The 14101-nt window shown below is 44.1% G+C and overlaps 1 protein-coding gene and 1 long non-coding RNA gene across 2 annotated transcripts in view; one reads left to right on the top strand and one right to left on the bottom strand.

The window, feature by feature from the left end:
• Window positions 1–14101, top strand: part of EYS (eyes shut homolog) — a 1559204-nt gene that overhangs the window by 1529494 nt on the left and 15609 nt on the right. The window contains 1 exon segment of the mRNA XM_030558318.1: window positions 12313–12474. Coding sequence (XP_030414178.1) covers window positions 12313–12474 — 162 coding nt within the window.
• Window positions 4783–7108, bottom strand: LOC115648298. The gene is made up of 3 exons (XR_003999514.1): window positions 5829–7108; window positions 5408–5546; window positions 4783–4858 (listed from the first exon to the last, which is right to left on the bottom strand). It is a non-coding gene; the product is annotated as an uncharacterized LOC115648298 (long non-coding RNA).

Raw genomic sequence — 14101 nt, 5'->3', positions numbered from 1 at the left:
TATGCTCAGATGCAATGGTGATCAGATCCACATATAGACATACACATACTAATGTTTTTCATGTACTGTACAATATAACTGGGGAAGATTACTATTTACCGTAATAGATGTTTAAAGGGTTTTATCAGGTGCTTTTGCAAAATCAATAAAAATCACTTTCTTTGGTTTCAAGGAAGCATAATGGAAGGATAATGCTATTTTGGGAATCAAAGTAGTTCAGCTAACAAGTCTTATCTGTGTAACAGTCCCTTAACTCTCCGCAGCTACAAACACTGATTGTCTGCATTGCTCATGAGGAAAAGACAGCCAATCTGTATCTTGCATTGCTGCACACCTGACTTAACATGCTCAAATACTCCCCCAGCCAGTAAAAGGGTTCCCTGATAAACAAATGAAATAGACAACAATCACAAAGTGGACTGGCCATGTTTGTCAGCTCACATGCAGTTCTAAGCTAGCTCATCATTCTCCTACAATGTTTGCAACCAAAACATGACAGAATTGTGCTAATGCATGAGAACCTGAAGATAAAAATGGCTAGGAACCAAAGGTCAACTAGCTAGTCTATTTTCATTGTCCAAGTTGAATGACTCAAAAGAGAGAACAGAGTAACTGGTGAAATTAATATTTGACTTTTAAAATCCTTAGATTTATTAAAATAAAGGCATTATTTAAAAAAAAACACACGCCAAATCTTCTTACTTGTATTATTATATTAGGCCAAATTAATCCCTAACGTGATTATTTTGAAGATGGCCCATGATTTTTAGTCTAGCAAATGCTTTTTTAAAGACATGTACTGTACCATATTATTTATTTGTATTTTATATATATATATATATATATATATATATATATATATATATATATATATATATATATATATATATATATATATATATATATATATATATAGGGGAGAGGGAGAGGGTGCTTCTCTGATGGCACAGTTGTTCCTAAATGCTCAATCTGCAGACTATTTTGGACTTGGAGGAATGCAGTACTGTATTGCTGTTCCGATATATTTCAATCATTTAAAAAATGTAACTGCGGACACTTATTTACTTGTTATTTTGAGACATAGTAAGTATTGTTTCTCTTAGATTCATGCAACATTGGCCCAATCAAGCTCTATGATTCACTGGAGATTTTTTTAAACCTGGTGGTAACATGCCAAAAAATACCTCTGCATGGTTGCTATGGCAATCATGCTCTCTAAGGATAAAACACACTTTTAAGTTTTGTCTACAAAGAAAAAGCATCTAAACTTTCAGATTTATCATCATCAGCTCAGTACATTTAGTATTCACAGAGGCGACATCTGGAAAAAAACATGCATATATTTAAAAAAACCACACCTCTATATAATATATAGTGCCAACTAGATTAAATTGCTGTTGTCAGGCTAAATCCATGTTATGGTTTAATATGTAGTTATGTTGATCTAGCACCTCTTTCAATGATCTCATCAAGGAGAATTAAAGCTGTGACCAGCTAACAGGCACTCAGAAGGATGGTGGTAGTATTATCCCACCACCTGATTCCCATCAGGATCAATGACCCTGAGCCATAAGGGGCCTCACTGGACCAGGGAGGTGTAATTTACATATCTCTGCACCATATTTATCCCAGCTGACCCATATACCTTAAGTTATGATTGAAATCTATTAAAGAATTTATCTTATGGAGGTGTTTAAATTTGGAAACTAGACAAGGTTTACCACTTTGCTGGCCTGGCTATGAAATAGCTCATGTCTTATTAGCATAGGGCCAAATCCTGAGTTCCTTACTTACTTCTTCCTCACAGCACAGTTACTGTAAACTCAAAGTCAGTTGGCCCAAGGAATGACTTAGGGCATGTCTACAGACTTAAGTCAACTATGTTAGGTCACCTTACAAGCACTATGGAAATACTATGGCAGCTCATGTCCACACTATCCTCTTTCTCTCGGTGGTGCTCTTCCTAGACTCTCAGCTCCCTGCTCCCAGCTTTTCTCACCTCCCCATTGCCCACCAGGAGCAAGAGGCAGCCGCCTGGACTTCTCACCTCTCCGTACCACACCAGAAGCAGGGGGCAGCTGTCTAAGTGAGGAGCAGGGCAGGCCTCAGCCCAGCTAAGAGTGGGGTACTAGGGGCAGCTGTGCTCTAGCTGCCCAGCTTTCTTGTCAATTTCACGGCTCCAGCATGAAGCCAGCAGCTGATGTAAGGCAGTGTCTACATAGACACTCTGTCACCCTAACTACACTGACATAAGCCCTACACCTCTTGTGGAGGTGGAGGTATGATGTTGGTGTAGTAGGGCACTTACATAAGTGGGACTAGGTAGGGTTTCCAACTTTCTTATCACACAAAACCAAACACCCCAGCCCTGTCCCTTCCCTGTGGCATCACCACTTCCCGGAGGGCCCGCCCTCTACTCACTCCATTCTCCCTCTCTCAGTGGCTTGCTCTCCCCCACCCTCACTGGACTGGGGCAGGGGTTCAGAGTGCAGGAGGGGGCTCCGGGCTGGGGGTGGGGCTGAGGAATTCAGTATGCAGGAGGGGGCTGTGGGTTGGGGCCAGAGATAAGGGGTTAAGGATGTGGGAGGAGGCTCTGGACTGGGGCAAGGAGACCTGGTCACCTGGGAGCAACCACTCAGGATCCAGCCCTGGTTCAGAGTGAGGTTTCCTGACGGTGGGACAAGTTCATAGAATATCAGGGTTGGAAGGGACCTCAGGAGGTCATCTAGTCCAACTCCCTGCTCAAAGCAGGACCCATCCCCAGACAGATTTATGCCCCAGATCCCTAAATGGCATCCTCAAGGATTGAGCTCACAACCCTGGGTTTAGCAGGCCAATGCTCAAACCACTGAGCTATCTCTCACCCCTAGTTCCAGTACCAGCTACATTGTCGGTACCAAAACCGGCCCCGTGGCCTTAGGCACAGTGGCCAGTGCCATGGTACGCATGGAACCTGTGGGGGTTCATCCAGGCCTCCTGCTTGATGTCTGGAGCCTCAGAGACCAGCTGCCTCTCTCTCCCACCCTCCTCTGGTGCATGAAGCCTTGGGCATAAGGACCCCGCAAGTCCAAGAGGGAGTAGGGGAGCAAGCCACTGGGTCACCAATGGTGCTGTAGGGTCCTCCACAACCAGCATCCTCCTTGTCATCACCAGACGAGGCTATAAGGAAGCCCCCTCCCCAGTTCCTCCGGATGACGCTAAGGCACACCAGCAACTACTGAAGAGGGTCGCCACCAACCTGAGTCTTCAGGTGGAGGAGTTAAAGGAGCCCTCAGACTCTCTCTTCAATGTCCTCTGCTCCACTGCGCTGGCGAAGGTGGCTTTGCCCCTTTATGAAGGGGTCTGAAAGATCACCAATGCCCTGTGCAAATTCCTTCCTCCCTTCCCCCCATCTCCAAGAAGGCTGAGCGCAAGTACTTTGTGCCATCCAAAGGCAACGAGTACCTGTACACCCACCCTGCTCCTACCTCCCTAGTGGTAGAGGCAGTTAACCACAGGGAGCGACAAGGTCAGTCCGGGGCTACTCCTAGGAATAAAGAACTCCAAGAGACTAGACTTGTTTGGGCTTAAAGTTTATTCATCCTCTAGTCTCCAGTTGAGGGTGTCAACCATCAGGACTGGGACACTATGACTTTAACATATTGGCAACCTATGGCCAATTTTGAGGCTTTTAGGAAGAAGTTCAGGGCAACCATAGAGGAGGGCACGAATGTGGCTTGGGTGATGCTCCAGGCAGCATCAGATGTGGCAGACACCGCCACCTGAACCCTGGCCTCAGCCATTGCTATGCGCTGGGCATCCTGGCTGCTCCTCTCCAGTGCATCCATGGAGGCTCAGCAGTCAATGAAAGACCTTCCCTTCAATGGGAAAGCCCTGTTTGTGGAACAGATGGACAATAAGCTCCATGGCCTCAAGGATCCCGCACAACTCTTAAAAGATTGGGACTGTATGTTCCCAGCCCTCCCCACAAGTAGTTCAAGCCTCAGCAGCCTCAGGGCCAGGGGAGCCACCCTTGCCAGGAGCCTCCCCATAAGAAATCCAGAGGCTACAAGTGGTGTCCTAGCCACCAGCCTTCACAGACTTCTCAGTCAAGCTCGGCTCGCAATAAGCTGACGGGCAAGTACTCATTTTGAGGATATGCCTGAGGGCGACCTACCGGACTGTTCCCAGGATCCTTCCTCCCCTATTTTTGCCAAACACCTTTCTCCTTTCCTCCCGCGTGGGCATCTATAACATCGGGCTGATGGATCCTCAGTACTGTGGCATGGGGTTACACCCTTCAGTTACTTTCTACCCTTCTTCCCATCTCCTCTCCCCGTCCCTTTTCAGGGACCCTTCTCACAAGAGTCTCCTCATGCAGGAGGTAGAGGGTTTACTGCAGCTAGGCGCAGTGGAGGTCGTTCCTCCAGAGTACAGGAACAAGGGGTTCTATTCCTGTTACTTTTTAATCCCAAGGCCAACGGTGGTGTGCGACGTATCCTAGACCTGTGAGATTTGAACCGCTTCCTAACGAAGCTGATGTTCCCCATGGTGTCCCTGGCCTCTATCATCCCCTCCCTAGATCCAGGAGATTGATACGCTGCCCTCAGCATGAAGGATGTGTGCTTTCACATCGCTATCTTTGAGGGACACAGACACTTCCTTTGGTTTACAGTAGGTCCCAACCACTATCAGTCTGTGGTCCTCCCATTTGGCCTAGTGACAGCACTACCGGTATTTACAAAGTGCATATCAGTGGTGGCTGCTGACCTCAGACATCAGGGTGTCCAGATCTACCCTTACCTCAACAACGGGCTCACCAGAGGCGGCTCCAGGTCCCAGGTCCAAAGGGAGGTTAGTCACTTGCCATTGCCTCAGCCTGTTGGTAAACAACAAAAAATTCATGTTACTTCTGGTACGGAGGATAGAGTTCATCAGAATGATGCTCCACTGGACCTGCTCCAGGGTGTTTCTGCCGCTGGAGAGATTCATGGCATTGACAGACCTCATCGTGGAAGTCTCCACGTTTCCCCTGACCACTGCCAGGGTTTGCCTGTGCCTCCTAGGTCATGTGGCAATGTGCACGTATGTGGTGCACCACGCCAGGCTCCAGATGCAACCCCTGAAGCAATGGCTGGCGACGATCTACTCCAAGTCAAGGGATCACCTGGAAAAGGTTGTTACCATCCCCGTGACAGTACTTACCTCACTGCAATGGTGGACCAACTCCAGGAAAGTCATGGAAGGAGTTCCCTTCATCAGCACTCCTCACTCAGTCAAGTTGGTTTTGGACGCCTTGGACCTTGGCTGGGGGGGCACACCTTGGCACCCTCCAGACCCAGGATATGTTCCCCAGAGGAAATGACACTATACAAATGTTAAAGACCTCAGGGCAGTGCACAGGGCATATGTGGTCTTCCTTCCTGACCTGTTAGGCAGAACAAGAGGTGCCACAAGTTTTGCTCCAATGGGGTCTGGGCCAGGGCTCCCTTTCCGATGCCTTTCTCCTGCCATGCACAGAAAGCCTGATGTACACGTTCCCTCTGATTCCGCTCATCAGCAAGGTCCTAGCAAAAATCAAGAGAGAGAAGGCGCAGGTTATCATGATCGCCCAGGTGTGGCCTTGCCTGCTCTGGTCCTGGACACTGTCGAGCCTGGCAGCAATCCCTCCATGGCCCCTGCCAAACTGACCAAACCTGCTGTCACTGTTGACTCTTGCACCCAAATCTCGTGTCCCTCCACCTCATGGTGTGGATGTTGTGTGGCTGAACCCTGAGGAATGGGCCTGTTTGGAAGAGGTCCAGAAGGTCCTCCTTGAGAGTAGAAAGCCCTAGACCAGACAGACTTACCTGGCAAGTGGATGAGGTCCTCCCGCTAAACGGACGAACAAGGCATCTCCCCTTCTCATTCTTTGGTGTAGTTGATCTTAGATTACTTGCTTCATTTGAGGAACCAGGGCCTGGCACACTCTTCTATCAGGGTACATCTAGGGGCCATTTCTGCCTTTCATCTGCCAATCCAGGGGCAGACAGTGTTCTCCCATGACTTGACGTTCAGGTTCCTCAGAGGCATTGAGAGACTTTTTCCACAAGTTCAGTCCCTCAGTAGGATCTCAACTTGGTTCTGTCCTGGCTCACATGCCTGCTCTTTGAGCCTTTGACATCGTGCTCCATCTCACCTATCATGGAAGGTAGCTTTCCTGGTGATGGTGACGTTGGCGAGGTGAGTCTCTGAGCTGCGAGCCCTGACCTCAGCATCGCCATACATGGTCTTCTATAAGGACAAGGTCCAGCTCCAGCCCCACCAGCCTTCCTTCCCAAAGTGGTGTCTACTTTCCACATGAGCCAGGACATCTTCCTTCTGGTCTTCTACCCCAAGAACCATGAGACTGGTGAAGAGAGGCACCTTCATGCTTTGGATGTAAGAAGGACCCTGGCTGTCTACCTAGATCGGACAAAGCCTTATTGTAAGTTGACTCAGCTTTTCATTTCTATAGCTGATAGAATGAAGGGCCTCCTGGCATCCACACACAGGATTTCTAACTGGATCTCCTCTTGTATTTGCACCTGCTGTGAGTTGGCAGGAGTCCCTCCGCCACTGATCGTCAGAGCACACTTGACCAGAGTGCAGGCATCTTCGGTGGCCTTCCTGGCACACTTCCCGATCCAGTACAGCTGTTGAGCCATGATATGGTCCTTAGTGCACATGTTTGTGGCCCGCTATGCCAGCACTTACTGGGGGGCCAGAGGTGATGCTGGGTCAGCAGAGCTGTGTTGCAATCTACGCATCCGTGAACTCCTACCTACCTCCAAGTGGTATTGCTTGGGAGTCACCTAAGTTGAATGGACATCAGCAAGCACTCTAAGAAGAAAAGACTTATCTTTTTCCATAACTGGTGTTCTTCGAGATGTGTTGCTCATGTCCATTCCACAACCCATCCTCTTTCTCAGCTGTCAGAATTTCTGCCAACAAGGACCTAAGGGTGAGGGGAGCCAGCAGCACCCCATATACCACGGCATACACGTGCCACTCCAGGGGGCACTGGAGCCAATTCCCTACGGATACTGATGAGGGGAAAAACTTCTGGCACCGGTGCATGTGGCAAGCACACACACCTAAGTTGCATGGACATAAGCAATGCATCTCGAAGGACATGTTATGGAAAAAGGTAACTGTCTTTTTCCAGTTCACTTCTTTTGAGCATGGGGCCTAACTCATTACCAATTATTTGTCTTATTTCACACAAGATTCCACAGTGTGACCATCTTTTTTATGATTATATCACTTCCAACCCTTCTCGCTTCAAAGGTTGCAAGAGTCAGGAGAAGATTCTAGTGAAAGGAGGCCTTGCTAATAGCTCTGAGGCAAAGAGCTGTCAGAGGAAGCTATTGCAATGAAACTGCACAGGCAGCATGCTGGGAATGTGCTTAAGCACCCCCTGTTTACACCTGCTGGAAATTGGGATGCAAGAATCACCTAGAGACCTCAATGACGATAGCAATGGACAGGACAGGATTTCTGAGCACGGCAGGATTGGCCAACAGGGCATAGTACAGGGAACCTAACAGATAATAATGAGTACTAAAGGGAAAGAAGAATGTGCTTCAGCAATAGGAGTTGCAGCAACAACATGCTCCTGGAACTCTAATTGGTCTGGAGAGATTTAGAGTTAAATTCTCTTTATAACATTTAGAGATGTGCTGGCTTCATTAGATAGCTCAAAAAGTAGGTATCTACTGGTAACTACAGACATAGTCTGGTATAGAACATGAGTGTTTGTTTAAATATCCATTGTGCTAATTTTAAATGCAATTAAACTGCATAATGAGATGTTTGGTGGCCTAATTAGAACAATATTGTGATAAAGCACTATTCCTGTGAAACTTGGCTTCTGAAAGGACTGACACAGAAGTCCATTTTTCTCAGCTGTTATCTCTCAAATGTGTATCCTGAGTACAAAAATCATCCTGCTACCACTAAGTCCCACCAGTCAAACATCTTATTTTCAAAGCTCAGAAAAAAAAATAGGCGAAGTGCATTGCTAAGCATACAGCAGTCAGTCAGTTCTGCATTTGACATGATACTTTTGCATATACCTGTCCTAAGATAAATTTAAGAACCTACATTGTCTTATTTTTTGACTTAAGAGTTTTATAATATACTGTTATTATAAAGCTGAAATGTCATTCTAAACTAAAGCTGTGCAAATAACTGATTTTTGTGTGTGTGCTGGCAGTTTGCAAATGAGTTGTCTGAAAAATGTCATCAAGCTCTAACCTGAGCATCTCTGTTCTCAAATATACTTAAAGCCATGTGATCTTAGCAATATGTGTTCATATTTCCATGTATATGTCAAATCACATAATTTTCATGATTGCAGTAGCTCATTTTACAGGATAATGTACAAGCATTTAGGTTGGTCCGAAGCACTCCAATACTTCAGCTAGTTAGTCCTATTGCATTGTGATGACATGAATGGCTTATTTTCTGAGACTGGATATTGCTGTATTAGAAAGAATTTATTTTACACTAATAGAAATAAATGCTTATCTTAGAAGTGTCAGCATAAGGTATGTAAAATGAGATATTATACTCCTTTATTGCAAAATAAAATATCATGGAACTTCGGTGTTCTTTGTGTGGTCCTTTGAAATCACTACGTTTTCATCTTTATACACTCTCTCCTCAAAGGCCCTGTATCATAGCCATTTTTATTCAATATAGTCTGTCTGTCTGTGTTCAGCTTCCAGAGCCCTTCAATGTCCTATTGTCCAAAAGAGGATACTAAATAGCAGTGAAACACTCCACCCCCTGGAGTTGAGCCGTTTGCATCCACAGTCTCCACAGTCCTTGCTGACGCCCTAGGGAGGACGGACCGAACTAAACTCAAAGTGAAACTGGGTCCCTCATGCTGACAGCCAGACACAGTTGATCTGTGTACTCTTTCCCCAATGTCTCCATTTGAAAAGCAACATATTTAAACATAGTGTTGACTCTTACAACATAGACATTCTCCATATAATTCAGGCTGTGAATATTTTTTATAACAAAAGAATAGTTCTGAAACCCTAGGGAAAGCAAAGAACATATATTTAAAAACAAGAGTGACTGTTAAACAAAAACCAGCATGATGATTGTTTACTAAACTGATAATGGAAACTTCTAGTTATTACATATTGTAAAACCAAGGACTGGAAATTCCAGAACAAGGAGATTTTTTTAATAGCCTTTCATTCTACCTTTCGTACTCTGTTTTCATGTATCGGGGTAGCCGTGTTAGTCTGTATCCGCAAAAACAACAAGTAGTCCGGTGGCACCTTAAAGACTAACAGATTTATTTGGGCATAAGCTTTCATGGGTAAAAACCTCACTTTTTTAGATGCATGCATGGAGTGAAAGTTACAGATGCAGCCATTATATAATGACACATGAAGAAAAGGGAGTACCTCACAAGTGGAGAACCAGTGTTGACAGGGCCAATTCAATCAGGGTGGACGTAGTTCACTCCCAATAATAGATGAGGAGGTGTCAATTCCAGGAGAGGCAAAGCTGCTTCTGTAATGAGCCAGCCACTCCCAGTCCCTATTCAAGCCCAAATTAATGGTGTTAAATTTGCAAATGAATTTTAGTTCATCACCCACAACCATTTCAAATTTGGGGACAACTTATACCTTCAAGTCAGTGGCACTGCTATGGGTACCTGCATGGCCCCACAGTATGCCAACATTCAGCTCAGCTCTCGTCCCCTAGTGCCCCTCCTCTACTTGCACTACATTGATGACATCTTCATCATATGGACCCACGGAAAGGAGGCCCTTGAAGAATTCCACCTGGATTTCAACTATTTCCACCCTACCATCAACCTCAGCTTGGACCAGTCTACACAAGAGATCCACTTCCTGGACACTATAATGCAAATAAGCGATGGTCACATAACCACCACCCTATACCGGAAACCTACTGACCACTCCACTTACCTACATGCCTCCAGCTTCCATCCAGGACACATCACATGATCCATTGTCTACAGCCAAGCCCTAAGATACAACCAAATTTGCTCCAATCCCTCAGATAGAGACAAACACCTACAAGATTTTTATCAAGGATTCTTAAAACTACAATACCCACCTGGGGAAGTGAGGAAACAGATTGACAGAGTGAGATGTGTACCCAGAAATCACCTACTACAGGACAAGCCCAACAAGGAAAACAACAGAACACCACTGGTCATCACGTACAGCCCCCACCTAAAACCTCTCTAGTGCATTGTCAATGATCTACAATGTATCCTGGAAAACAATCCCTCATTCTCACAGACCTTGGGAGCCAGGCCAGTCCTCGCTTACAGACAACCCCCCAACCTGAAGCAAATACTCACCAGCAACTACATACCGCACCACAGAAACATCAACCCAGGAACCAATCCCTGTAGCAAACCTCGTTGCCTACTCTGTCCCCATATCAACTCTGGCGACACCATCAGAGGACCCAGCCACATCAGCCACACCATCAAGGGCTCATTCACCTGCATGTCTACTAATGTGATATATGCCATCATGTGCCAGCAGTGCCCCTCTGCCATGTACATGAACAGTCCCCTCGTAAAAGGGTAAACGGACACAAATCGGACATCAGGAATGGTAACATACAAAAGCCAGTAGGTGAACACTTCAACCTCCCTGGACATCCTATAACAGATTTAAAAGTCACTATTCTTGAACAAAAAAACTTCAGAAACAGACTGCAAAGAAAAACAGCAGAACTAAAATTCATTTGCAAATTTAACACCATTAATTTGAGCTTGAATGGGAACTGGGAGTGGCTTTGCCTCTCCTGGAATTGATACCTCCTCATCTATTATTGGGAGTGAACTACATTCACCCTGATTGAATTGGCCTTGTCAACACTGGTTTTCCACTTGTGAGGTACTCTCTTCTCTTCATGTGTTATTATATAATGCCTGCATCTGCAGCTTTCACTCCATGCATCTGAAGAAGTGAGGGTTTTTACTCATGAAAGCTTATGCCCAAATAAATCTGTCAGTCTTTAGGGTGCCACCAGATTCCTGGTTGTTTCTGTTTTCCTGGTGTATTTTAATGGCATATATTATATTAGATCTGGTTGGCAGCTTTTATTACTGCTAATTATTAACTAATAATTGCTACTCTTGGGAGCACGTCTTCATCATTGACGTGTCATCTTTCTAGTATAATGGCCAGAAACTTTTTATTTGTGACATAAAAATATTCCTAACTATATACTCTATCTAGATTTTTATACTAGGTCTACCACCATGGTATCTGTGCATTGAAGCATGTTCATTTGTTTAATATGTTTATATGTATTAAACCGAGATGGTCAGATTTTGATCAGTTATACCAATGTAAATCCAAAGTAACTCTGGTGTAATTGGGATCAGAACCTGACATTTATTCTGTATCATTACAAAGATGTGAATTATTTAGTTGATAAATTGAGGGCATTTCCCCAAAGTTAATAACTACAACCTATAAAAAAATAAGTATGAAGCTAAAGGCCAAAGCAAGGTATCATTATTACTATCTGTACAGCAGGGATCCTCAAGTTATTATGCTGATTTGTCCAATGATTAACCTAATTATGTCTCAAATTTTTAATAATGGCTATCTTTTCACTGGAAGAAAAGCTGAAACAGTTTAGAGCAGCATAAACAGAACAGGGTGAAAGCGGTTGATCCAGCCATGTTTATTGTGGGCATAGGGAAGATGACTACTAAGGACAATAGCAAATCAGAGTAACAGACCTGTGTACAGTCCATAAGTCTACATTAGATCTCCTGTCGTATTGTCTGAGACTCCTCCATGCCAGTATAATGTAGAATAATTTGCGCTACAGAGTGGTTCAGTGTAATTATCCAAAAGTATTTCTTAATTGCCAGAAAAATTCCTATATTAAAATTTGCTTCTGCATATGGAAGAAGGCATTGCTTGTTTATATTCCTGGAATAAAACAGCTTAATACTTAACTTTTAAAAGATTTTTAAAATTATACCTAAATTTCACTGAAGTCTACAGAGTTCCCATTATGTATTAATAACACCACGAAGGCCATGGACTTGGACATCTTATTGAAAATAATGTACCAAAACATAAAATGGCATGGGATCCTCTTGCTATTGATTTCAAATCTCTGCTCAGGTTATGTTTAGTCTTGTGGAAGGAGACTAACTGAAAATATTGCACTTATGAACAATGTAAAGGCTAGAGAGAATCAGTTCTACCATGACAGATTCCCCTCCACTAAATAAAACCCAACCTTTTTATAAAAGATATTTTTCCTTCTTGTATTTTCCAGCCTTATCCATAAGCGATGCATCTTTCAGAAGTAATGAATCATCGTGGATGTCATTTGCTTCCTTTCATATTCGACACAAGACTCACATCCAACTACAATTTCAGCCTCTTTCTGCAGATGGTATCCTTTTTTATACTGCCCAGCACCTTAGCCCTCGATCAGGTAAAGACATTCAGGGCTCTGTCCACAAGCACTGGGTCTGTATCATACAGGAGGGTGCTTTCTTTAAAAAGAAAAAAAAAACAAATGTAAACAGTACAAATGTTCAGTCTTCATATTAGTAGTGTTCAACGTCCATCTGAGTGCCAGTGGCTTTTGAACTTTTCAACAAGGTTATTAAAAAGTGGCATAATGTAACAAGTTTTGGGTGGATCCAAAGCAAGCATGTACTTTTTTTTGTCTTAATGGAGATGGACCAACAAATATACATTGAAGGATTCAAATACAGACATTGGAGCCAGCCCCCAGCTGCTGTACTCTTGCATAGCTCCATAGGCAAAAATGAAGTTATGCCAATTTACATCAACTGAAGATTTGGCCCTGTGACAAAGTTCCTCCTCTACCTTGGTGGGTCCTGCGCTTATTGGCAGATTTGCTCACCTCAGTGATCTTCCCCACAGTCTGGATCTACTCCTCCTGTGTCTGATCAGGAGTTGGGACGTTTGGGGGGAACCCGGGCCCACCCTCTATTCCGGGTTCCAGCCCAGGGCCCTGTGGATTGCAGCTATCTATAATACCTCCTGTAACAGCTGCATGAAAGCTAACCCTGCCTGGGCTACTTCTCCATGGCCTCCTCCAAACACCTTCTTTATCCTCACCACAGGATCTTCCTCCTGGTGTCTGATAACGCTTGTACTCCTTAGTCCTCCAGCAGTACACCCTCTCACTCTCAGCTCCTTGTGCCTCTTGCTCCCAGGTCCTCACACACACTTCTTCTCCTCTGGCTCCCCCTCACCTGACTGGAGTGAGCTCCTTTTTAAACTCAGGTGCCCTGATTAGCCTGCCTTGATTGGCTGCAGGTGTTCTAATCAGCCTGTCTGCCTTAATTGGTTCTAACAGGTTCCTGATTACTCTAGTGCAGCCCCTGCTCTGGTCACTCAGGGAACAGAAAACTACTCATCCAGTGACCAGTATATTTGCCCTCTACCAGACTCCTGTACCCTACTGGTCTGGGTCTGTCACATCCCATATTTTTAAGACACCAAAAAATAAGGAAATGCAGAAGTTAGCTGAACTGAAGCTCAGAGAAAGTAAATGGAATACAGAGAGCTCATGAAGTTCATGGAGAGTTTATGTATTTATTATACCTAAAGATGGATCAATGCTGACAAGTTTGCTGTTGCTAGAAAAATATTTACCTCAGTAAAACATCTGAGTCCTGTACTTGCTAGACAGGCAGAATGATACAATTAGAGGTAGACAAGTACAACTGTCTTACTATTTTAAAACGTTGGTAAGTTACAATCACGTTATTAAAACAGTATGGCATAAAATCTTATTTGCCAAGCCATGTATATAAATTTTCAAATCTAGTCTTTTAACTGTATATGGAAAATTACTTTATTTATATATCTTAACTTTATAGTACTTTCCTCTAGTGTCTTTCAAGATTTTAGACAGAAACATTTCATATCATTGCATAAGCTATTATTAACATTAAAGCACTGGTGAAAAACTTCCCAACTGGATGTCAAACACTAAGTTATGCAGAAATAGGGATTTATGTACTGGAAAATAAATAAACAGTTTGTCATATTTTTAGATTCCTTTGTTCAAAGCCTAAAGGATT

The sequence above is a fragment of the Gopherus evgoodei genome, chromosome 3, assembly GCF_007399415.2.
Source record: "Gopherus evgoodei ecotype Sinaloan lineage chromosome 3, rGopEvg1_v1.p, whole genome shotgun sequence".
Classification (NCBI taxonomy): domain Eukaryota; kingdom Metazoa; phylum Chordata; order Testudines; family Testudinidae; genus Gopherus; species Gopherus evgoodei.
This window is presented reverse-complemented; position numbering and strand designations above follow the sequence as displayed.